Consider the following 26,629-nt stretch of genomic DNA (forward strand, 5'->3'; position numbering starts at 1 on the left):
ATAGTTTAGAATTTTATTTTATCTCCCCTCTCCCTTTTACAATTTATGGTAAAATAAAAATGTTCTGAACAACAGCTATTCTCACAGACACCAGCCTTCGTAAGGTTATGTTACTTAAAGGGGTTTTCCCATGAACAAAAGTTCATTTTAAAAATAGTCTGTATCTGGCCGTGTATGGAACATACCACATCTCCTGGGCAGGGGAGGATGCGAAAGACAATACAGACATTACAGCCGGGGATCGCAGAGGATTCATTTTGTGAGGTAAAACATTGTTTAAAAACAGGCAGTGAAATGTTTTGCCTCACAAAATGAATCCTCTGCGATCCCCGGCTGTAATGTCTGTATCGTCTTCTGCTTCCTCCCCTGGTCAGACACAGCCAATTATTAAAATGAACTTTTGTTCCTGGGAAAACTCCTTTTAAGGAGGTTAATGTGAACCATATAAAAACAATGGCTTAAAAAATTAATTTATTGATCCGCTGGGGTCCGACACCCAGCACCCCCACCAATCAGACATTATTGGTGTACTCACTTGCTGAGCTGTTCCGTCTACTTGGAGATGTGCAGTATCCCACCACCGCCGACCCAGATAACAGCTGACAGGTGGGGGTGCCTGGTGTCGGACCCCAGCCGGTTACACATTGATGACCTATCCTAAGGATAGGTCATCAGTGTAAAAGTAGTGGACAACCTCTTTAAGTCCTGTCTTTAATGTTATAGTATATCTTTTATTTTTTAAAAGCAGTATATATAACGTACAGAAGGTCACCTTTGTTCTGTAATGCCTTCATTTGGCAATGCATCTCGTAAATGGATTTGTGATAACCGGCATTATTAAACTTTGCAAAGTTATAGAAATATGAGCTGGGCAGTAAAGCTAGCACCCCATGGAGAGACATGGTTTTTATTCTGGGGAGAGAAAAAGCAAAACCTTTTTTAATATATCTAGACCAGTATGGAAAAACTGTTACTTACAGGGATCACCTCGGTGTTTAGTCTTTAGACCTTGCTAATCACTCATTTCCATTTTTGTCAGAATTTCCTACCCTACATTTTAAACTAAAGGAATAATTGAAGTCTTCTTTTTTTTTTTTGTCAAGACACTGTTATACCTGCATTGTTTTCTTTGACTTCTAGTACTAGTGTGGATATGTTGTCATTATTTCTATTTCTTTTTCTTTATTTCAGTCTCATACTTATGTGAATACGACCAGTGGGGAAGAGGAAATGGGTGGTCGCCATTGCATGCACTCCTTGCCTGAAGCACGTGTACCATACCATGATCCACAAAGGCATGTGTTAGGTCCTGGTTGTTCGATGGAAGAGCGGAATCCACAAGTCTTTCTTCAGCCTGGTGAAGTGAAATTTGTTCTAGGTCCAGCACCAGCCTACAGACGACTGCCTTTGAGGGGAGAAAGCTTTTGCCGACACCATAGGGATTGTCAAGGCCACGTCTGTTCTGGAGAGAGAGAGCACTTACCTCCACATAACAACAATAATGAGTGCAAGGAACAGTGGGGTTCACACAAGTGTGCCTATGAAAATATCAATGGCTTAGTACCATCAGGAAATATTGCTCTGCGAAGGGGTAATGCAAGCCGAAGTCTCAAATTATCAACTGAGGGACTGCCATATAGCAGTTGTTCACACCGCAGGACGGCAATGTTACACTACGAGAACCTACCCCCACTGCCTCCTGTTTGGGAGTGTCAGTCCCTGCAACACAATGAGGACGAGGAGGAGGAAGATGAAGAAGATGATTCTACTGACGCCATGACACCATCTCTTAATGGATACCATGATGACCCGGTGCAAAACTACATAAACGCTGAGAGTATTAATGCATGTGGTGGGCACCATCATCATCATCGACCAGACTGCCAACCACTGAGAAGTTGCCCTCCCAACGTGTTCAACTTTGACTTCAGAAGGCCACGTACAGAACAGAGGCAACTCAACTATATTCAAGTGGAGTTGGAGGGGAAAAATGAAGGAAAAGGGAGGCAGATTCCTCAGATCACCTGTACGCCTGCTCCCAATCACGCAGCACGCCGAGCAGACTCTTATGCTGTCATTGACCTTAAAAAGACAGCTGCGATGTCCAGCCTACAAAGAGCTATGCCTCGTGATGATGGCACCTCTAGGAAAACCCGACACAACAGCACGGACCTTCCTCTGTAAAAGCTGCTTGTTCTTGCCCCATCTTCTTTTGATCTTCTCTAAAAGCCATTCTTACTGCTCTTACCTTGGCTTTTATTTGATTTTCATTTTTACCCAAAGCAGTGCAAACTCTTAAACTACGTAGAATGTGAAAGCTAACTTTCCAGGATGTGATGATTTAAAAGCAAAAGTAGCTGCCGAAGAGAATACTGGGTGGATTGTTTTTTGTCTTTTTTTTTTTTTTTTTGGGCGAAGCCTGTGTTGGCACCTTGATAAAATTTGCTTTTTGGTGTTTTTATTTTTTTGTTGCTACAGTTACTTTTGTAAATAATGTTTTTCATTTCAGATTAATTTATTAATTTAACTTATTTTTTTTCTATTTATTTTTGTATAACCATTCCATGCCTTATTGTGCCCTCCTTACTTATTAAGCACTGCTTCTGAGCAGACACTTAAGGTCTCTTTTCTTGACCAATGTGCGTTACTGGTTTTGATCTTTGTACCTCTTCTGATACCGTCAGAACATTGCCATGTTACAGAGAAAAAATGTATATGCCCCCTTCATTGCAATTTTTTTGTTTTCCGACTCTCGTAAGTGCTAATTTAAGAATCTGATGGTCCTCAATGGAAAGACATGTATGAAGATATATAGACATTTATATAAAGATATAAGGGGCTTAGAGAAAACTAACTTACTTAAAAGACTGAATGATATGTATAAGGAATAGATACAAGCCCAATATTTTATGCATCTACTTGAATGAAAAGTGCCAAATGTTGCTACCTGTGCCAAGATGAAAATATCAGATCACAGATACTTTCCTTTAATCCGGCACCTTTTGCAGATTTTCTAGATAATTTCAAGATTCTTTGGGAGGGATTTTGCAAAGAATGTAGTTTTTGCATCGATGCCCTAACCAAACTTGGTTAGTTTTCTAAATATAAGTTGTGATAAATAACCATAATGCCTCCCTAAAGAACATGATTTTCTATCAGAAGTTGGGCCCCAAAGTATGTAGCCATGCTTGGTTAATGCAGAGAGAGCAAGATCTTGCCCTTCTATTTCAAGAGGGGCCATTGAGGGTAGAAAGTTCTCACTACCAGAAATTTCGGGACTGACTTCTGCTAGAAAGTCATGCCTGTTTGGGGGCATAAGGGTGACTTATGAGCACTTTTAACTATAACTTGGAGATCAATCTGGGGCTCGCTATTCATTTATTAAAGGGAATCTGTCACCAGGTTTTGCTACCTAATCTGAGAGCAGCATGATGGAGGAAAAGAGACCCTGATTCCAACAATATATCACATAGTTTACTGGGTGCAGCAGTTGTTATACAATCAGTTTTTAGAAGTCGCAGAGCTCAGAAAGCTAACCTTGCCCACAACCCCGGTTAGCCGCTTTCCATGTACATTGTATATTGACAGTAAGCTGCTACTTGGTGCCGAGGGTGGAGTTAGACCAGGATGCACGTGAGCTGTAGTCCTGTAGTGTTGCTCTCTTGCTGATAAACTACTCATTGTATTGAAATGGCACACAGCCTAATAAATGACACATCGCTGAAATCAGGGTTCAAGCCCCTACCTCATGCCCTCAAATTACATAGCAAAAACTTGCTGACCGATTCCCTTAAATACAGAGCAACCTCAGACTAGTGATAGGTACTCTTTCAGTTTAATAATGTACATACTAAGGTGAGTTTTATTAGCATAAATGTTATTTTAAATGTCTAAAGAGAGTGCAGGTGTTTACAAAAAAGGTCACTTGGATATATTTTTGGCACCTAATAGCAAATTGGTAATCTCAGCAAATCTGTGTATATCAAGATTTCACATGGAGGTCAAGACAAAATGGTAAGTACCGTAACATGCATCCATAAGTGTGAGCAGTTTAGTTGGCCTGAATATGAGCAATCTTGGAGGCCTTTGTAACATGTCAAGTTGTTTTCTGTTACTTACAACATGCAACTAATTAGAATAAGGGAAATGTACAGGTCAGAAGTGCTATAGTTGATGTTAAAAAAAATAAATTGGCACTGTTGTGTACTAGGGATGATGAGAGAGAGCTATAGAGAGATATCTTGTATAAAAGAGAAGGCACACCCCACATCTTACAAGCTCACTTTATTCCATCTTTGGTAAAAAGGACATAAATGATTGCACTGCAGGGGAGGGGGCTTATACAAGATTTCAAAAGTGCTGTTAGAGGAAAAAAATGCTGACCCTAATCGTGGTTTCTGCTTTCACTGGACCAGTTCTGATTCTATGATATTCCATTTTGATAAATATCCTAAGAGACACTGTTATTTTTGCTACGTAAAAGATAACCGTACAGCAGCCTATATAATTCTGCCAGTTGGCCAGAGGATGCTGACTTAAATAGAACCATGGCACTGGTGTGAACTGGGTCTTGTATAAATGCCCATACTCTCTTATTAGAGAGATGATGACCGAGGGGAGGTGACAGTCTTCACATGTTAATTCCTCTGTGCCTGTATAGTATATCTGTTATTACTTGCACCAAAGCAATAGGTTTTGCTGGCAAAACTAGAGGAAAAAAAAAGCTTAAACCTGGGTGGTTATGCTTTGCAGTTATCTGGTAAAATATTGCGTTGAAATATTTTCCCCACCAATGTTACAAATTGTTATGAGTGTGCCTTTCATTGTGCTTTTTTTTTCTTTTGGTGTTTGTAACCAAAAATAATAGGGGTGCAGTGCTGTTTTGTATGTTGTAGGTGCGAGAATATGATCTGCCTGCTAACCCTTTAAGGACTGTACATCTAGGATGATACATTCAGGCACTACAAAACACTGTTCTAATACACATTTACATGTACAAATTACCTGCATGATATCCAGACAAAAAATATCTCCTGGTCATGAATTTAATTTTATGTTTATCTTGTTATCACCCAATGACTATTATATTTGTCATGGAGTGGTTCGGATTGTGTGGAGCGGGGTCAGGAGCTGGGCCTGCCCCACACTTGGCAGATGTCAGATAAATTATATAGCCAGCATCTGTCTAACAGCTGTTGCAAGAACTGGGCTCCACCCATGGCTGGTAACCATTTAGATGTTCCTGTCAATCCCCCTCCTGAATTTGACAATACTTGCACAAACCAACTTCCATTGACTCCCTGCAACAAGATTACGGGGAACTGATGGGTTACAATGGCAGCCAGAGGCCTTCGCTGCCATCTTGATACTCCTGTGATTATAGACCATGATTTCCACTATATACTGCAATATTGTTGTACTGCAGTGTATGGTATAAGTGATCGGTGGATTGCAAGATTCAGGTCCCCTATGGGGACTGAAAAGTAAGCATTAAAAAAAAAAAAGAATCCCCTGCCCACCCTCGCCCCTTTTTGTTTTTTGTTTTTCTTATTAATAAAAAGTATAGGTATTTCAAAGTAAAAAATAAACATATCTGGTATTGCTGTGTCCACAAAAGTCCAGTCTATCAAAATATAATATAAAATTAATGAATCGGTTGCAATGTTTAGGTCACCATACTTCCCATTTATTAAAAAAAAAATAAAAAAAATAATAATAATGAAAAAAAAATGCAATAATCTACTCCAAAATAGTATAGATAAAACAGATCACCATGCCAAAAATAAGTCTACACAGCTCCATTGACGGAAAAATGTTATGGATTTCAGAAAATGGCCACAGAAACCCAATGTTGTGTTTTTTTTTTTGTTTTTTTTTGTTTGTTTGTTTGTTTTTTAACCCCAAAAAAGACTATGGCAGAATTGCATTTTTTTTTACCATTTCATACCACTACTTTGATTCTGGATTAACCCCTTCAAGAGAATCTAATTTTAGTTTTTTTTCTACTACCCTTCTTCCAATAGTCATAATTTTTATTTGCCGTAATATTTTTCAGTGTAGCTGTATAAAGTAGTTTCAAATGACGCCATTACATTTTACCCCATAATGACAAAAGGGAGTATCATACCATATCATGAAAGTTTAATTGGGGTAAAATTGTGTGTAATGTGGGGGGCAGGGAGGGGGAAATGCAATTTTGCATTTATTGGGTTTAGTTTTTACTGCCTTCATTGTGCTGTAAGAATGACCTGGCAGTATGATTCTCCAGGTCATTAGAATCATGGTGATACCAAACATGTATAGTTTTTTTTCGTTTTTTTTTTTTTTTTTAATTTTGGTACTGAAAAAAATTTCAGAAATTTGTAAATGAAGCAAAGATTAACTTTAACTTAAAGATAACTTTTTTTCCGTTGATGGAGCTGCATGAACGCTTTTTTTTTTTTTTTGCATGCCAAGCTGACCTTTCTATTCATACCATTTTGGGGTACATACAACATATTGATCACTTGTTATTGCATTTTTGGGGAGAAACAGTGACTGAAAATCTAGCTTTTGTTTTTCCCCCTGTTTCTCACGTTCAATGTAGGAGGGTTCACCGCATAAAAATATAAAACCTAAGTCATCAAAATGAATGTGTAGGATATAGAAACTTGAATAAAAGGATACCTTGAGATCTGCAATCCGATGTCTTATTTCTGATAAATCCACATTTTTCTTTAATATGTAGCTGAACTGTTAAGATCTATGGGCCGGACACTGATCTCCCGGAGAGTCTGCCTTCCGAGCTTGTGTAGCTCTTAACAGCTCATTTACATATTAAGAAAAATCTGGATTTCTCTGGAATAAGACATTGGATCGCAGATCTCAAGGTATCGTTTTATTTCACTTCCTATGACCTACGTGTCCATATAGACGGCTTAGGAGGGTTGAGCCTACTGACAGATGCCCATTAATTACAATGCGGATTGGGGTTTATTTTACAGATTTGTGAGACTTGCTGACTATTGTGTGCCGAATTAAAGGAAGTATACTGTGTGAGTGTATTCTTCTAATTATTTAATGTTACTGTAATTCTTATCTATTTGTTGGTGTCCCCATGTGAACAAGAAGTACGAATGGAGGCACTGTAAGTCACAGTAGTGCTATACTTGGTGTGAACCCTTTATAAGCATTGTGAGGCAGTGCGTCTAAACTTTACTCATTAATTCAATGATTTATTTCATAAAGGTTACAGTATAGCTAATAAACTGCTGAATTATGTAATACTGCAAGACTTCCTCTTACATCAACAGTCAAACAATGGACAGGGAAAGTAAATTAAAAATACATGATTTTGCTGTATCTTGAATAACATTTTTATTTTGGGGGTATTTTTTGTACGTTTATTTTGAAACGTGTAGCATATACCAAATTTGGCAAATGTTGCAATGTTTATTTTCTTTGTACTGTCCAACTGTCTGTACCAGTTCTTATCACTCATATCGCAATAGATCACTATTTTCTTTACTCATTTTTGGCTTACATGGGACATGTTATGAATAATGGTCTATTGCTGACTGTTTACACTGATGTCAAAAGATTATATTTTTATCTTGTTACTTACATTTTCTTATTTTATTCACACAGCTATTTATTTTCAGTAGATTATTTGTCTCATGTTTGTAATATAAAGTTTCTGCTCTAACAAGTTCACTGTACAAGCAAAAGTAATGTGATCATGTAGGTAGAGTAATAATTATTTGATGTACAATACTTTAATTTCATTCGCTGTTATAAACCGAATACGTTCTTTCTGCTGATGTCATGGAAATTTAGCGCACTTTAATAGGAGCTGTAATACAGCTGTTTAAAAAAGGAAAGACAGAAGTATATAGAGATCTAGTTTGGCCAATTTCTTTTTATTAAAGTTGTTAATGTCAATAAGATATAGATATTGTGCCATAACCTTTTAATATGAGTGCTGTGAGCAGTCATTAATCGCCATATTTTAATTGTTTACACACTCATTTTAATGGACTTGTAGGAAGAACAGATTACAGTTCTGTTGATGCCGATTGTAACATCTTAAAGGGAATGTGTCCTCCAAAAATTATGTACTGTTTTTATGTTAAAGGTAATCAGCAGGTTTTTGTTATGTAATCTGAGAGTGGCATGATGTAGGGACAGAGACCCTGATTACAGTGATGTATCACTTACTGGGCTGCTTGATGTAGTTTTGACAATCTCTGTTGTAGATGCAGCTGTGGTCAGATTCCTGTGCTACATATAACCCTGCATAGACCCCTGATTGTCAGCTTCCTGTGTATACTGTACATTGTCTGCAAGCTGACAATTGGTTGTGGTCACAGGGTTACATAGAATTACATAAATTAGCTTGACTGGCCTGCACGTGAGACCTAGTCCTATATTGATAATCTCCTGCTAATAAAACATTGATTGTATTGAAAATACTGCACACAGCCCAATAATTGATACATAGCTGAAATCAGGCTATCTGCCCCTACATCATGCTATTCTCAAATTAAATGGCAAAAACCCGCTATCAGATTCCCTTTAAACCTCTTTTTATGATTAAAAAAAAACAAAAAACTTGTAGGTTTTCACATTAGGCCGAATCGCAGACCCACTATTCCTGCTCTGTGCTGAAGACTTCATCAGTCTCATTATCATCACAAACCGAATTATGACAGGCTACAATTCTATTAATAGGTACATAACACAGGAATCATTATTTACTGTAGGTGATGTCCGCTGCAGTCACAACTACCAGATACGATTTTTATTGCAAGTGATATGGAAAGTGAAAAAAAAAAAAAAAAAGGTACATTAAACCTTAAAATAGTAGGTAATTTATTGATGTCCCGTTCCTTTTAAATGCTGAAATAATTTGTTAAAAATGGTACAAATGCCTTTAGTTTGTCATGTGTTTAAATGAAAAGCGAAAAATGTTTTGTTTTCATTTGCATAGTTTTTTGAATTCAGGACAAACCTCTGACTTTTGGATATTTAGGGTTTTAATCTTTGAGGACCTAGAACTTGAGATAGATATATATATCTATATTTATCTGTGTATAATTTTTGCTTGCTGTAAATGCTGTTCTCCTGAATCCAGCATGGTATTTCGATTTTGTTCATGCTCCTCTACGTTCCTGAGATATGGCCCCCCTCTTCCGTATGTGTAAATCTTATCTTTTGGATGACTCTGGTTCTTAGCTGTTCTGTGGGTGTAGTTTTTTAGGACCATGTCCCCTAGATTTGCATTTAGGGAAGAGGGAGTGTATCATACGTCAGGAACCAAAAATCATGCCAGATTCAGAACAACAGCATTTACACCAGGTTAAAAAAAATAAAAATACATATTCATGTCAAGGGACAAGTCCTATTTAAAATTCCACTGAGTTCTGTAAATGGGTCAAGAGCATTTGGAGGCTTAAAGGGAACCTGCCACCATGAAAATGCAGACCAATCTGCAGGCATCATGTTATAGAGCAAGAGGAGCTGAATGGGATTGATACATAGTTTTGTGAGAAAAGATTCCGTATAACCTGTGATTTAAACATTTAATCCTCTGCTCTTTCTGGGGCTTTCGGTCCAGTGAGCGGTACCATCAGTGATTGCCAGATGTCTCTGTATATTTGTGCATACTGAGATGGCTTTCAGTCACTGATAGGACCGCCTACTGGAGCCAATCAGTGACTGATGGCCTTTCTTCTATACGTGTGTATACTGAGATACAGGTGCATCTCACTAAATTAGAATATCATCAAAAAGTTAATTTATTTCAGTTCTTCAATACAAAAAGTGAAACTCGTATATTATATAGTCATTACAAACAGAGTAATCTATTTCAAGTGTTTATTTCTGTTAATGTTGATGATTATGGCTTACAGCCAATGAAAACAAAAAAAGTCATTATCTCAGTAAATTAGAATACATTATAACAGCTTAAAAAATGTTTTTAAAATCTTAAATGTTGGTCTACTGAAATGTATGTTCAGTAAATGCACTCAATACTTGGTCTGGGCTCCTTTTGCATCAATAACTGCATCAATGCGGCGTGGCATGGAGGCGATCAGCCTGTGGCACTTCTGAGGTGTTATGGAAGCCCAGGTGGCTTTGATAGCAGCCTTTAGCTCATCTACATTGTTGGGTCTGGTGTCTCTCTTCTTCCTATTGACAATACCCCATAGATTCTCTATGGGGTTAAGGTCGGGCGAGTTTGCTGGCCAATCAAGCACAGTGATACTGTTGTGTGTAAACCAGGTATTGGTACTTTTGGCAGTGTGGACAGGTGCCAAGTCCTGCTGGAGAATGAAATTTCCATCTCCAAAAAGCTTGTCGGCAGAGGGAAGCATGAAGTGCTCTAAAATTTCCTGGTAGACGGCTGCGCTGACTTTGGTCTTGATAAAACACAGTGGACCTACACCAGCAGATAACATGGCTCCCCAAACCATCACTGATTGTGGAAACTTCACAGTAGACCTCAAGCAGCTTGGATTGTGGCCTCTCCACTCTTCTTCCAGACTCTGGGACCTTGATTTCCAAATGAAAATTGGAACTCTGGGACCTTGCGGAATGTGTCAATGACTGCCTTCTGGACATCTGTCAAGTCAGCAGTCTTCCCCGTGATTGTGGAGCCTACTGAAAAAGACTAACGGACCTTTCTAAACGCTTTAGAAGCCTTTGCAGGTGTTTTTTGTTAATCCATTCTAATTTACTGGAGTTAATGACTTTTGTGTTTTCATTGGCTGTAAGCCATAATCATCAACATTAACAGAAATAAACACTTGAAATAGATCACTCTGTAATGACTCGAATTAAAATATGAATTTAACTTTTTGTATTGAAGAACTGAAATAAATTAACTTTTTGCTGATTAATTTAGTGAGATGCACCTGTAGCTGTCATTTTGGTCTGCGTTTTCATGGTGACAGGTTACCTTTAACCTCTGCATTCTTCCTAAAAAGCATAATCTCTAGTTTCAAGTATAGGTTCACGTGTGTGTGTGTGTGTGTGTGTGTGTGTGTGTGTGTGTGTGTGTTTTATAGAGCTTGAGCGGAGCTGGTGTGGCTGACTAAATAATCTTTACACTTTCACCAAATTGGAGCATCTTTGTAAATGTTGATTTTTTTTTTTTTTTTTTTTTTAATCTTGTAAGCAGAACTTTCTGCTGGAGTGAGTCATTTGCCTTTTGATAGATCAGCAAAGCTCACTTAATGAAGTCAAATTACTGTACAGTACATAGACTACATTTCCAGAAGGACAGTCAATCTTATCTGATTGTGTCCCTTATGGATGTTGGTTCTGAAACCAGCAGAACTTAGAACTTTGTTGTTAGAACAGCCTTTATGGATGTTTTCATACCGTGTCAGCACTGTGCTATTCCCATATACACCTAGAAAGCTGCAGACACATGATTGACATGGATCTTTACCCCAGTCACTTGTTAAGACCTTTCGCCCCTTTTTTGATGGCATAGCTCAGCACAGTCAGATATGCTATTAAATACCGAGATATCCAATAAAAACTCACGTTATGTATTGTCTGTGTGACAGATGGCAGTTATTGACATCCATTACAAGTATATGTCTGAAGTCTTCATTTGGGGTATCCTCACAAAAATACCACCAAAGCAGTGTGAAATGACCCGAAGGTGTGATATTGCGCTAGACCTGTAGCGATAGTTTGCATAGTCACTGTGTACTTTTTATACAATCTAAAGTGATATCCCAAAAAAAAAAAGAAATGTACTTTTAAGAGGCGGAATTCCATTGTCAGAAATATATACACATTCACAGTGAATTAGATGGTAGAAAACTGCTTTCAGACTGACCCAAATGCTGTGTGCAACGCGGTTTTTGAAGAATTTCTTTACATAGCCGTTGCACAAAGATATGACCAAGCACAAGGACAATGCACCAACACCACATTTTTGTTTGTTTCTCTAGTGTTGCATTGATGCAGTATTGTACATTCACATTCTCTGAATTGTATGTATCATTTTATTTATTTTGCTATTCTAGTCGGGTGTGTGTATTATGGCCAACTGGGCATTTCCAGAAAAAAAAAAAAATCTGTGACTTTGTTGTACCTATCTGTGGTCGTGTGTATTAAATATAGAGATTATATGGGTGGAGAATACATCTTTAAACTCTTCCTGTTTTGATTCCATTTTTGGCTCAATGTAGAGCACTTTATTATTTTGCATTCCATACCTCTTTATATTCCATCTATAAGATTATTAATGCAAATAAAATGAAAAGTGATTCCAAACAGACAAAACTAATGTTTTATTCGGCACCTTGAAAATGTGGTGGCTGCATTTCCATTGGCTTAGATACAGCCAATTAAAGCTAGGACTATCGCAATGTTTTTCCTGGGTCTCCAAAGGAATATGTACCCATCTAAACTCAAATGTCTGTCCTTATTGGTGTTTTAAGGGGCAACGTTTCTCCTTGTGGAGAGTGACATACCGGGTCTGGCATGCCAATGTAAGGAGGCTTATTTGCCGTGCAATGCTCCTCTGGGAAATATAATATACAAATTGCCTCTTCAGAGAGGAAAAGGACTTAAACGCTATAGTGTCACCTATTGGTAGAAGCAATTCTACAAGTCACTATCGACCCTTTAACGAGTCATGCAATATGATTTGGGATAAAAACCAAATCAGAATCTCAATTTGCAGATACCGCGTTTCGGGGTATTGCCCCTGGTCAGTGCAAAGTATGAGAACTGATTTTGCCAAGTCATATTGCAAGACTCGTTAAAGGGTCGATAGTGACTTTTAGGATTGCTACTTCCAACAGGTGGCGCTATAGAGTCCAAGTCCTCTTCCTCTCTGAAGAGGCAATTTGCATATGTCCTTATTGTGAAATTACACTGCACAAAGGTGTGGCAGTGTAAGCAGGCACACAATAACCCGACAAACAAACATACATCCGGTGAAATGGTTTTTAAGCTTGCTTAAAAATCCATTCTCAGCAGCACATTGTCCTGGATAAACTAGAGATATGCTGCTTATTACTGATCGTTCTGTGCACACTGGAAGTTGTCTAAGCAGTCTACTAAACAACCACCAATTGTCAATTTTCGGTTGTTTACATTTGAGAACCTACTGTGTTAAACAGTGCTCAGGTTATTTTTTTTACATGTTACTATTTTATAGTGCAATTTGTGCATCAATATTAGTCGCAATAGGTCAACTTTGCCCAGAGGCTTTTTTGGAGAACCAAGATCTATTCAGCGGAATTACGCAAGGTATGAATTTTCCAGCTTAAGGTAACTGTTAGTTTTAGAAAGCTAAACCAATCTGAAGTATTTAAAGGGTTATTTAAAGGTGTTATTTTTCACAAAGCACAAAATCGGCATAACAATTGTTAATATACAGACTAAACCCAAGATTAGATTTCCTACTTGTATCTTTCTGCCTTTTTAATTCTTTTTCTCCTCTGTGCATCTAGCTTTACAGGGCTGAGTGGTTGTAAAACTACATTTCCCAGCAGTACCCAGCTTCTCCTCAGTGCTGCAGTATCCCTCCCACTGCTCTATTGTGTCTCAATTCCCACACCTTTATCTACTGTATGTGAGTAAATTAATTTTGCAAGCAGCAAAGACTGGCAGAATTAAAAAAAAAAAAAAATAAACTCAACATCAGTTTTAACAGAAAATACATCTTTATAGAAAGGCATCAAATGTAAATTGATTTTACGTCTCCTAAAACAAAAGTGCTCCAAAACACTGTAGTGTTCTGACCTCAGTGACCACTGCATTGTTAAGCAGAGCGGAGTGCCAACACAGCATCGTTGAGCAGTGTTGGCGTATTTATAGGTTAGAGCATGGAATGTGCCAGTGCAGTTTCAGGGATGGGATGTGGAGCACAAAGCCCCTGTGCTAACCAGCTTCTAGTGTAGTGTGGAGAGGCCCACTAGCTTTGCTAAAGAGGTGAGATGTGGCGCTCCATGAGTAGTTGAACTTTGCTGACTGCCGTCTCCAAAGTCATTGCAGGGTAATGCACCAGTGTGGCTTCAGGACAGACATTTGATGCACTGGCTCAGCAAAGCTTAGTTGAACTGTGTTGGCTGGCTGAAAGGCAAAATACTGAACCGCACATGCAAGGATTAAAGGCATGGCAAACACTGGCTCTGGCAACCAGCTCATAATGAGCAAGCTTGTGTGTCAGTGCAGCACTGACAGTTTATAAGGCATAGGAATGCTCTTGCATCCCTATGCTTTATAAGTGATGAGGCTGAAAAAAGTGAAAGTCCCATAGTGGGACAAAGTAAAAACTAAGTGAAAAAAAAAATTGTAAAAATATACCAAAATAGTCACAAAATAATAAAAAAAAATTCTATATTTTGCACATTTTTATGAAAAAAAATAAATAAAAGTACACACATTTGGTATCACTTCGTCCATAACGACTTAACCTATAAAACTATCCCACTAGTTAACCCCTTCAGTGAGCTCCGTAAAAAAAAGGCAAAAAACTATGCTTTATTATATCGCTGAACAAAAAGTGGAATAAAACGCGATTTAAAATGATGAATGTAAATAAATATGGGATCTCTGAAAACGTCATCTTGTCCCGCAAAAAAGAAGCTGCGATATAGCTTGATCAGCGGAAAAATAAGTTATAGTTCTCAATATAAAGCGATGCAAAAATAACTTTTCTATAAAATAGTTTGTTTAAAAGTGCCACAACATTAAAAAATATAGAAATGTGGTATCACTGTAATCGCACCAACCCGAAGAATAAAGCTGCCTTATCAATTTTACCACATGTGGAACGCCATAAAAAAAATCAAAAACAATTCCTGAAGTGCTGTTTATTTGTTCATTCTGCCGCCCAAAGATCGCAGTAAGGTTGGACGCATTTTTTTTCCTGCGCTCCCTATAAGGAGGCAGATGGAGGCGCTGTGGACTGTCTGGCCTATGATACGGCGGTGTCCGTCTTTAGGCGTGCATAAAAGTGCCGTCGGCCACAGTTTTGTGCACTTCTGAAAAGTACACCGCTGAGCAGAGGCCAGACGGAGTCCAAAGTAACTGCTGCCTCATTATAGTGCATGGATCCTTCGAGGATTTCATCTGAATTGCATCACTTTGAGATTTAAATGGAAACCCTGATTTAAGTGCTAAGCATAGAGCGCAGGGTAAATGTTATTTAAAATGTTCCTAATAAGCTTCAAATCAATTCACAAAAAAAGCAAGTCCCCACTCAGGTCCATCATCTGTCAATGGAAATATAGGGGTTTCCACGTTATGGGTAGCACAGAGGCTCTGGTAAAGCCCCCCCCCCCCAAGAAATTCTGCAGATTTTGCGCTCCCAAATCGAAATGCCCCCCCCCCCTCCCTTTTGAGCTCTAGTGTGTGCCTAAACAGCAGTTAGCGTACACATGTTTGGCACTTCTGTAGCGATGAGTTCGCCTAATTTATGGGTGTGTGTCTCCAGAAGCATGTACTGGTCACTATAACGGTAGTTTGCGATGCTGCTTGTTTCTTGAAAAGACAGATGGAGTCAAAATCGTCACTACAGCTGTAGATAAATTCCCAAAGGGGTATCCTTTCCAAAACGGGGTCACTTGGGGGCTCTGTATATGGGGTCCGCATACTATTCTAGGTAAATCTGCGCTCCAGGAGGCAAATAGCACTTCATCCCTCGTGAGTCTCTCTGTGTGGCTAAGCAGAACTGTACAGGCACATATCAGGTATTTCTACATTCAGCAGAAATTGTGGGACTAATTTTGTTGCCATTTGTACCCATTTCCCAGTATGAAAATGTGAAATCTGGGGCTAAAACAAAATTTGCCCAATGGTATAACATTCAGTGACCCACCTGTGGTGTCAATATGATCACTGCATCCCTAGATGAATTCACTGAGAGGTGTAGTTTGTAAAATGGGGTCTCTTATGGGGGGGGGGGGTCTGCTGTTCTGGCACCTCAGGGGCTCTGCCAATGTGACATGGCACCCTCAAACCAGTCCAGCAAAATCTGAACTCCAATATGGTTGCTTCTTCCCTTCTGAGCTTTGCACTGTGCCTCAAAAGTAGTTTTTGACCACATATGGGGTATTGGTGTACACAGGAAAAATTGCACAACAAATTTTGGGGTCCATGTTCTCCTGCTATCCTTGTGAAAATGAAAAAAAATTGGGGCTAAAACAACATTTTTGTGGGAAATTTCATTTTTACAGATCCACGTTGTAAAATTCTGTGAATCACCTGTGGGTTCAAGGTGCTTACCACACATCTAAATAAATTGAAGGGTCTAGTTTCCAAAATGGGGTCATTTGTGGTGGTTTTCCACTGTTTAGGCACACCAGGCGCTTTCCAAACAAAACATGACACCTGCAGACCATTCCATCAAAGTATGCATTCCAAAACGTCACTCCTTCCTTTCTGAGCCCTGCCGTGCGCCCAAACAGTAGTTTTCCTTTTACATATTGGATATAGGCATAGTTAGGAGAAATTGAAAAACAAATTTTATGGTACAATTTCTCTTGTTACCCTTGTGAAAATGAAAAATTTGGGGCTAAAAAAACTTTTTGTGGGAAAAATTAGATGTTTCTTTATTTTCACGGCTCAATGTTCTAAATTTCTGTGACGCACCTGGGGGTTCAATATGCTCACCACAAATCTAGATAAATTCCTTGATGGGTCTAGTTTTCAAAAATGGTGTCACTTGTGGGGGTTTCCACTGTTTAGGCACATCAGAGGCTCTCCAAACGCGCCATAGCATCCGTTAATTATTCCAGCAAACTTTACATTTAAAAAGTCAAATGGCGCTCCTTTCCTTCCGAGCTCTGTCGTGCATCTAACAGTGATTTTCTCCCACCTAGGGGGTATCTGTGTGCTCAGGAGAAATTGCACAACAAATTTTGGGATCTATGTTCTCTTGTTACCCTTGTGAAAATTAAAAACTTTTGGTTTAACCCCTTAAGCCCCGCGGGTGGTTTGCACGTTAATGACCGGGCCAATTTTTACAATTCTGACCACTGTCACTTTATGAGGTGAACTCTGGAACGCTTCAACGGATCCCCCTGATTCTGAGATTGTTTTTTCGTGACATATTGTACTTCATGATTGTTGAAAAATTTCTTCGATATCACTTGCGTTTATTTGTGAAAAAAACGGAAATTTGGTGAAAATTTTGAAAATTTTGCAATTTTCAAAATTTGAATTTTTAAGCCCTGAAATCAGAGCGATATGTCACACAAAAGAGTTAATAAATAACATTTCCCACATGTCTACTTTACATCAGCACAATTTTGGAACCAAAATTTTTTTTTATTAGGGAGCTATAAGGGTTAAAAGTTGACCAGCGATTTCTCATTTTTCCAACAAAATTTACAAAACCATTTTTTTAGGGACCACATCACATTTGAAGTCACTTGGAGAGGTCTTTTTGACAGAAAATACCCAAAAGTGACACCATTCTAAAAACTGCACCCCTCAAGGTGCTCAAAACCACATTCAAGAACTTTATTAACCCTTCAGGTGCTTCACAGGAATTTTTTGAATGTGGAAGAAAAAAATGAACATTTAACTTTTTTCACAAAAATGTTACTTTAGACCCAATTTTTTTTATTTTCACAGGGGTAACAAGAAAAAATGGACCCTAAAATTTGTTGTGCAATTTCCCCTGGGCACGCAGATACCCAATATTTGGGAAAAAAACACTGTTTGGGCGCACGGCAGGGCTCGGAAGGGAAGGAGCGCCATTTACTTTTTGATTGTAAAATTTGCTTGAATAATTAGCGGACGCCATGTTGTGTTTGGAGAGCCCCTGTGTGCCCAAACTTTGGAGCTCCCCCACAAGTGACCCCATTTTGGAAACTAGACCCCCCAAGGCACCTTTCTAGATGCATAGTGAGCACTTGGAACCCCCAGGTGCTTCACAAATTGATTCGTAAAAATGAAAACGTGGAAAAAAAAAACACTTTTTCATTTTTATGAATCCATTTGTGAAACACCTGGGGTTCCAAGTGCTCACTATGCATCTAGATAGGTGCCTTGGGGGGTCTAGTTTCCAAAATGGGGTCACTTGTGGGGGAGCTCCAATGTTTGGGCACACAGGGACTCTCCAAATGCAACATGATATCCGCTAACAATTTGAGCCGATTTTCCATTCAATTTGTTAGCGGACACCATGTCGCGTTTGGAGAGCCCGTGATGTGCCTAAACAGTGGAGCTCCCCCACAAGTGTCCCCATTTTGGAAACTATACCCCTCAAGGATTTTATTAAGGTGTATAGTGAACATTTTGAACCCAGAGGTACGGCACAGAATTTGTTTACATTAGGTCATCATATTGAATAAGTTGTCACTATTCTTGAGCGCAAGTGCTCGCTACTTGAGTTTGCATCGGGTACTCAGGTATGCACCATGTACAGCGTGTGCTCGAGTGACATGCTCGAGTCCCTGCTCCGCATGTTTCACGGTTATTAGACACCCAAAAAAAAACATGCGGGGATCGCTCGTGCATGGCAGGCAATCCCCGTAAAGTTTTTTGGCCGCGAAGCATATGGGGCAGAGACTCGAGCATGTCACTCAAATACCCACGATACTCAATGCATACCAGAGCACCCGATGCAAACTCAAGTAGCGAGCACTTGCTCTCAACACTAGTCGCCATATTGTCATCTTTTTTTCTTACTTTTGAAAAAAATCCCAACCACAACCCTAGCCCCAGCACAACCCTAGCCCCAAACCCAGCCCTAACCCTAGCCCAATCCTAACCCAAGAGTTTATTTTTGACGCCGTTCCTTGTGTGGTGTAAGTGATTAGACGACTTTATTCTTCGGGTCGGTGTGATTACAGCAATACCAGAATCATATGGGGTTTTTATGACTGACAGCTGTCACACACTAAAAGACGCATTTTTTGTAAAATCTAGTTTTTACATCGCCATATTTTGAGAGCTATAATTTTTCCAGATTTTGGCAGACAGTCATGTGACGGCTCATTTTTTGCGGGATGACTTGACGTTGTTATTGGTGCCATTTTCAGGCACGTGACATTTTTTGATCGCTTTCTATTCCGATTTTTGGGAGGCAGAATAAACAAAAACCAACAATTCAGGAATTGTTTTTTTTTTTTTTATTCTGTTCCGCGTGTGGTAAAATTGATGAGGTAGCTTTATTCTTCGGGTCAGTACATTTACAGCGGTACCACATTTGTATCATTTTTCTATTTTTTGGCGCTTATACACAATAAAAGCTATTTTATAGAAAAAAATATTTTTTAGCATCGCTTTATTCTGAGAGCTATAACTTTTTTATTTTTCGGCTGATGGAGCTGTATGGTGGCTTGTTTTTTGCGGGACGAGATGACGTTTTCAGCGGTATCATTTTTATTTATATGCGTCTTTTTGATCGCGTTTTATTCCACTTTTTGTTTGGCGGTATGGTGATAAAGCATTGTTTTTTGCTTCGTTTTTTTTTTTTTTTTTTACCGTGTTCACTGAAGGGGTTAACTAGTGGGACAGTTTTATAGGTCAGGTTGTTCCGGACGCGGAAATACCAAATATGTGTACTTTTATTGTTGTTTTTTTTTTTTTTTTTTTTTTATAATAATATTTATTGATGGGTACATTATATTTTTATTTTTGGTGTATTATTTTTTTTATTTTTTTATAATATTTTTGCATTTTTTTTTTTTTTTTCCACTTTCACACAGTTTATACACTTTATTACTTTGTCCCACTCTGGGACTTTCACTTTTTTTTTTCTGATTGCCTGCATGGCACAGGAATGAAGCGCCATCCCTATGCCATGAAGGCTGTCAGAAGTGCACAGTGTGAAGATTGCTTGGAGATGCACTGCGCATGCCCAAGCAATCTTCCTGCTCTCTGGTGACATCGGGTCGTCATGGCAACACCCGGGAAGCCTTTGCAGACTGCGCTGGAAGCCGGAAGAGGAGGTGAGTATCGCCGATCACCTCCCCTTGCCCCCGCAATGCCGCGATCGACTTCGATCGCAGCATCGCGGGGGTTAATGTGCTGGGAGCGGTGCAGGACTGCTCCCTGCACATAGTACCGGGTGTCAGCTGTGACAATCAGCTGACACCCGGCGGCGATCGCGCCCGCACAGCCTGTGTGCGCGCGCGATCGCCATGACGTACTAATACGGGTCTGGCTCTTAAGTCCCAGGGCACAGACGCGTATTAGTACGTCAGACGTTATTAAGGGGTTAAAGTAAAATTTTTGTGAAAACAAAGTAAAATGTTAATTTTTTTCCTTTCACATTCCATTAATTCCTGTGAAGCACCTGAAGGGTTAATAAACTTCTTGAATGTGGTTTTGAGCATCGTGAGGGGTGCAGATTTTAGAATGGTGTCACTTTTGGGTATTTTCTGTCATATAGACCCCCTCAAAGTCACTTCAAATGTGATGTGGTCCCTAAAAGAAGGTTTTTTAAAATTTGTTGGAAAAATGAGAAATTGCTGGTTAAATTTTAACCTTTATAACTTCCTAATATTTTTTTGGTATGTTTCCAAAATTGTGCTGATGTAAAGTAGACATGTGGCAAATGTTATTTATTAACGATTTTGTGTGACCTAACTCTGATTAAAGGGCATAAAAATTGAAAATTGCAACATTTTCAAAATGTCTGTCAAATTTCCATTTTTTTCACAAATAAACGCAAGTCATATCAAATTTTACCGCTATCATGAAATACAACATGTAACGAAGAAACATTCTCAGAATCAGTTGAAGTTCCTAAGTTGTTACCTCCTAAAGTGAAAGTCAGAATTGTAAAATTTGGCCCAGTCATGAAGGTGAAAACAAGCTCGGGGGTGAAGGGGTTAAAAGTCCACTGACTGAAATCCATCATCTTTTTCAGAATGCTTCCACGCTATAGCATACCATTTGATCTAAGCCATTCCAACGCAACAACTTTGTTTTGAAAAAGATTTTCTGCTTGCAGGTAAATTACTCAAAAGCTATATATATATATATATATATATATATATATATATATATATATATATATATATATATATATATATATATATATATATATATATATATATATATATATATATATATATATATATATATATATATATATATATATATATATATATATATAGTACAGACCAAAAGTTTGGACACACCTTCTCCTTTAAAGATTTTTTCTGTATTTTCAGGACTATGAAAATTGTACATTCACACTGAAGGCATCAAAACTATGAAATAACACATGTGGAATTATATACTTAGCAAAAACGTGTGAAACAACTTGAAAATAGCTGTTGCACATCTTCAGGCCTGGTAAGAACCAGCATGAGAGACTTGCTTGGGAGTACCTGGACTCTTCAGTCTTGGTCTTTTTAACTTCCTTTCATGTTATGAATCTTAAAAAGACCGATGGATATGGCTTATTCTTGTCAATGGGCAGTCTAAGCGGAATGTCCCTGCACTCATCAGACGTTAAACCATTTGAGGCCTGGCAAGTAAGAGCATGGACAACTGTCTGGGAATCCCTGATTCTGTAGGCTTTCAGCATTTCAATTTTTCTCTTTCTATGCTATATCTTAGAATGACCTTTTGAAAAGCATAAACCAGATCGCTTTTTTTTTATGCAGAGTTTGCCTGCCCTAGCTGGATTGCAGATGTTGCATAGCCTTTTCGTTTTCCGTTGACCCTTAAGGCATTTTAAACCTTCTTTTCCTATAGTATCCACCATTAAGATCAGAGGATCTGTATTGTGATTTTCAAAAGCCTTTGGAAGCTGAGTGTGACTGCCTTTGTCAGGTCACTAATGTTACATGGCTTGAGGTCTGGCAAGTATCCACATAGTAGATGGCCTGGGAAACCCTGGTTCCGTTGAACCTTTTAATTTGGCATTTAAACTTTTTCATCATATATTATCTTTCTTATATATATTTATTTTTGTGTTTTTAGCTTTTTTTTTTTTTTTTTTTTTTTTTTTTTTTTTTTTTTGTTTCTTCATCTTAACCGAACCTGATATACAAATCCACTGTTTTTACACCTTATTTTGACAGCTTGAGGTCTCTCATCCTATACTATCCAGCCTAAAAATAAATAATAAATCTAATATATATATATATATATATATATATATATATATATATATATATATATATATATATATATATATATATATATATATATATATATATATATATATATATATATATTAGTACAGACCAAAAGTTTGGACACACCTTCTCCTTTAAAGATTTTTCTGTATTTTCATGACTATGAAAATTGTACATTCACACTGAAGGCATCAAAACTATGAAATAACACATGTGGAATTATATACTTAGCAAAAACGTGTGAAACAACTGAAAGCATGTCTTACATTCTAGGTTCTTCAAAGTAGCCACCTTTTGCTTTGATGACTGCTTTGCACACTCTTGGCATTCTCTTGATGAGCTTCAAGAGGTAGTCACTGGAAATGGTTTTCACTTCACAGGAGTGCCCTGTCAGGTTTAATAAGTGGGGTTTCTTGCCTTATAAATGGGGTTGGGACCATCAGTTGTGTTGTGCAGAAGTCTGGTGGATACACAGCTGATAGTCCTACTGAATAGACTGCTAGAATTTGTATTATGGCAAGAAAAAAGCAGCTAAGTAAAGAAAAACGAGTGGCCATCATTACTTTAAGAAATGAAGGTCAGTCAGTCCGAAAAATTGGGCAAACTTTGAAAGTGTCCCCAAGTGCAGTTGCAAAAACCATCAAGCGCTACAAAGAAACTGGCTCACATGAGGACCGCCCCAGGAAAGGAAGACCAAGAGTCACCTCTGCTTCTGAGGATAAGTTTATCCGAGTCACCAGCCTCAGAAATCACAGGTTAACAGCAGCTCAGATTAGAGACCAGGTCAATGCCACACAGAGTTCTAGCAGCAGACACATCTCTACAACAACTGTTAAGAGGAAACTTTGTGCAGCAGGCCTTCATGGTAAAATAGCTGCTAGGAAACCACTGCTAAGGACAGGCAACAAGCAGAAGAGACTTGTTTGGGCTAAAGAACACAAGGAATGGACATTAGACCAGTGGAAATCTGTGCTTTGGTCTGATGAGTCCAAATTTGAGATCTTTGGTTCCAACCACCGTGTCTTTGTGCGGTGCAGAAAATTGAACGGATGGACTTTACATGCCTGATTTCCACCGTGAAGCATGGAGGAGGAGGTGTGATGGTGTGTCGGTGCTTTTCTGGTGACACTGTTGGGGATTTATTCAAAATTGAAGGCATACTGAACCAGCATGGCTACCACAGAATCTTGCAGCGACATGCTATTCCATCCGGTTTGCGTTTAGTTGGACCATCATTTATTTTTCAACAGAACAATGACCCCAAATACACCTCCAAGCTGTGTAAGGGCTATTTGACCAAGGAGGAAAGTGATTGGGTGCTACGCCTGGCCTCCACAGTCACCAGACCTGAACCCAATCGAGATGGTTTGGGGTGAGCTGGACCGCAGAGTGAAGGCAAAAGGGCCAACAAGTGCTAAGCACCTCTGGGAACTCCTTCAAGATTGTCGGAAGACCATTTCCGGTGACTACCTCTTGAATTTCATCAAGAGAATGCCAAGAGTGTGCAATGCAGTCATCAAAGCAAAAGGTGGCTACTTTGAAGAACCTAGAATATAAGACATATTTTCAGCTGTTTCACACTTTTTTGATAAGTATATAATTCCACATGTGATAATTCAGTTTTAATGCCTTCAGTGTGAATGTACAATTTTCATAGTCATGAAAATACAGAAATTTCTTTAAATGAGAAGGTGTGTCCAAACTTTTGGTCTGTACTGTATGTATATATGTATATATATGTATATATGTATATATATATATATATATATATATATATGTGTATATATATATATAGATATATATATAGATATATATAGATATATATAGATATAGAAGAGCAATTTTTTTCAAGAAAAAAAATCCATTCCCAGAGAAAGTTTCTCTCTCTTTATACGCATGTTGCTGCAGGTCGAGTCACCTCCACAAACCACCAAAGTGAGGGTGATTTGATCTGCAAGAAACCAGAAAAATCCATATATAAATATATTAAAATACAAAAAATACTTCAAATTTCATATACTGCCAAGTCTGAACATACTCCTCAGGTGATGCTTGCTATATTAAATTCAACATTCAATCCATTTGGCTTCAACGTATTCAAGTTATGAATCCACTCAAGTTCCTTTCTTTTTAATAATTGTATTCTATCCCCACCTCGTCTTTGCACAGGGACAGTATCTATAATTCTAAATCTTAATTGTGTCACAGTATGTCCTGCCTCCACAAAATTCTTTGATACAGGTAAATCCATCCTCTTTTTTTTCTAATGGAATGTCTATGATTATTCATACGAGTTTTAAAATCGCACGTAGTTTCTCCTATATACCAAAGTGAGCAAGGGCACTCCAATAGGTATATTATATAATGAGAGTCGCATGTAAAAAAAAATTTTATATTATATATTTTGAGTTTTTGGATGAACAAACTGATCACCCTTTAACATAAACTGGCAGTTAACACATGATAAACATGGATAACAGCCTTTTCTATTTCTACCCGTAATAAAGGTCTGAGTCAGAGTTTTAGAGGGGCCTATATCTGAGTGTACGAATACATCCTTAATATTTTTATTCCTTCTATAAAAAAAGTTGTTTTTTTTAAATTCTGGCACATCTGGTAAACACCTGTTTAACATTTTCCAATGTCTTCTAACTATATTTGCCACTTGTTCACACTCTTCACCAAATGTCGACACCATTGGTATTCTATCATTTTTATTATTTTTGATCGTTTTATTCAAAATAATATCCCTTTCTAATCCACTTACTTTTTTCTCTCCTGTTTATTTAACAGTCTCTAAGGATAACCTCTTGACCTGAGTTTTTTCATAAGTTTCTGTGTACTCTTATGCAGACCCTCCTCATTACTCTCTATTCTCTTAATTCTTAGATATTGACTGAAAGGTAATGATTCTATCATGCGTTTTGGGTGGTGGCTATTATACCTCAGGAAATCATTTCGATCCGTTGGTTTAGTAAAGAGAGAAGTCAACAAGAACATCCAAAAACTGAATAGATTTACAGGAGCTCACTAGTGTAAATTTAATAGTTCTATCAATCTGATTCAAATATTCATAAAAATCCTCCAGTTCCCCTTGTGTCCCTGTCCAGAGGAAGAAGACGTCATCTATGTATCAACACCACACCATAACATGTCTAAAGTGGTGGGACACATAGATAAGGTCCTCCTCCAATGTAGCCATAACAATATTTGCGCAAGCAGGGGCCAAATTGGCCCCCATCGCGGTTCCACATTTTTGGAGGAAATATTCATCACCAAATAGGAAATAGTTATGATATAATACGAACTCCAATAATTCAATAATAAATTTCCTACTATTTTCACTAAGATCTGTGTAAGACCATCTCCGTTCAATCGCTTCTATCCCCCTAACGTTATCAATGGAGGTGTATAGAGACACAACATCAAATGAGGCCAAAATGACCTCATTTTTTAATTCAACTTCCTGTATTTTTAATAAAAAAATCCGTGGTATCTCTCACAAAAGATTTAGTATTTTTTGCCAATGGATTTAGTATTTTGTCCAAGTAGATACCAATTTTATTCGTTAATGAATTTACCCCAGAGACTGTAGGCCGTCCCGGGGGATGATCAAGATCTTTATGTATTTTAGGAAGTACATATATTACAGGGGTAGTGGGATTCTCCACATATAGATAATCATAAAGATCTCTATCAATTATACTATTTTCCAAAGCCCTATCCAAAATGGTTCTCAAAGAATTTAAAAATAGAAATCTTGGATCCCTTTCCAACTTGGCATAAACTTCACTATCGCTCAACTGTCTTCTGATCTCTTCAATATACATGACCTTGTCCATGACGACGACAGCCCCACCTTTGTCAGCAGGTTTTATAATGATGTCGTCGTCATGGACAAGGTCCTTCAAAGCCCATATCTCCTCTGTAGTTAGATTTGGAGATTTCAAATCCTTATTTGAGTTTACCTTCAATGCTTTCACATCCCTCTGTACCGCTTCCATAAACGCATTAATTACCGGAGGGTTCACAGGTGGCGTAAAGGTACCTCTTTTAGCCACCTGAACCTGTTGCAAATTAAGTTCACTAGTTATATGTTTAGGAACAGTCACACTACCAGGGAACCAGTTTTTCAATTTGACATTTCTAAAAATTTTTTGAAGATCTAGCTCCAGCTGAAACCAGTCCACATGTTTACTCATACTAAATGACAAACCCTTATTTAAGACAGTCATCTGTAATGGAGTCAAATTTTTTTTAGAAATATTTACCACAAGTTAATTTCTTTTTTCCGTGTCATCATTTGTCTCTGTTGTCGTGGTTTGGTTTTGTCTTGTTTTTTTCTGTTGTCTTCAGTGCCGTTGGCCCCCTCTTCTTTTCCGTTGGATCCTCTCAGTTGTTCCTGATCTAGATCTAAAGGAAAAATTATTAAACACTTGTAAATGTCCTTTTTTATTATGGTTGTTAGGCCTTTTATCAGCCCTTAAATAACCTCTTTTACTCCATGATGAGTTGGATCCACCCTTCTGCCAGTTATAAATGTGACCAGTTTGATAATCCTCCATATC

The 26,629-nt window shown here is 38.2% G+C and overlaps 2 protein-coding genes across 2 annotated transcripts in view; both read left to right on the forward strand.

The window, feature by feature from the left end:
* The window catches only part of FRS3 (fibroblast growth factor receptor substrate 3), a 50,481-nt gene extending 38,829 nt beyond the window's left edge, over window positions 1–11,652 (forward strand). Inside the window, exon 7 of the mRNA XM_073666746.1 lies at window positions 1,192–11,652. Coding sequence (XP_073522847.1) covers window positions 1,192–2,184 — 993 coding nt within the window. The 3' untranslated portion in view covers window positions 2,185–11,652. The remainder of the gene's footprint in view (window positions 1–1,191) is intronic.
* LOC141223046 (gastricsin-like) overlaps window positions 1–26,629 on the forward strand; it is a 488,086-nt gene that overhangs the window by 258,765 nt on the left and 202,692 nt on the right. The window lies entirely within an intron of this gene.

Source organism: Phyllobates terribilis, unplaced genomic scaffold, assembly GCF_046119375.1.
Source record: "Phyllobates terribilis strain yellow unplaced genomic scaffold, ASM4611937v1 Scaffold_2__4_contigs__length_985480577, whole genome shotgun sequence".
NCBI lineage: Eukaryota > Metazoa > Chordata > Amphibia > Anura > Dendrobatidae > Phyllobates > Phyllobates terribilis.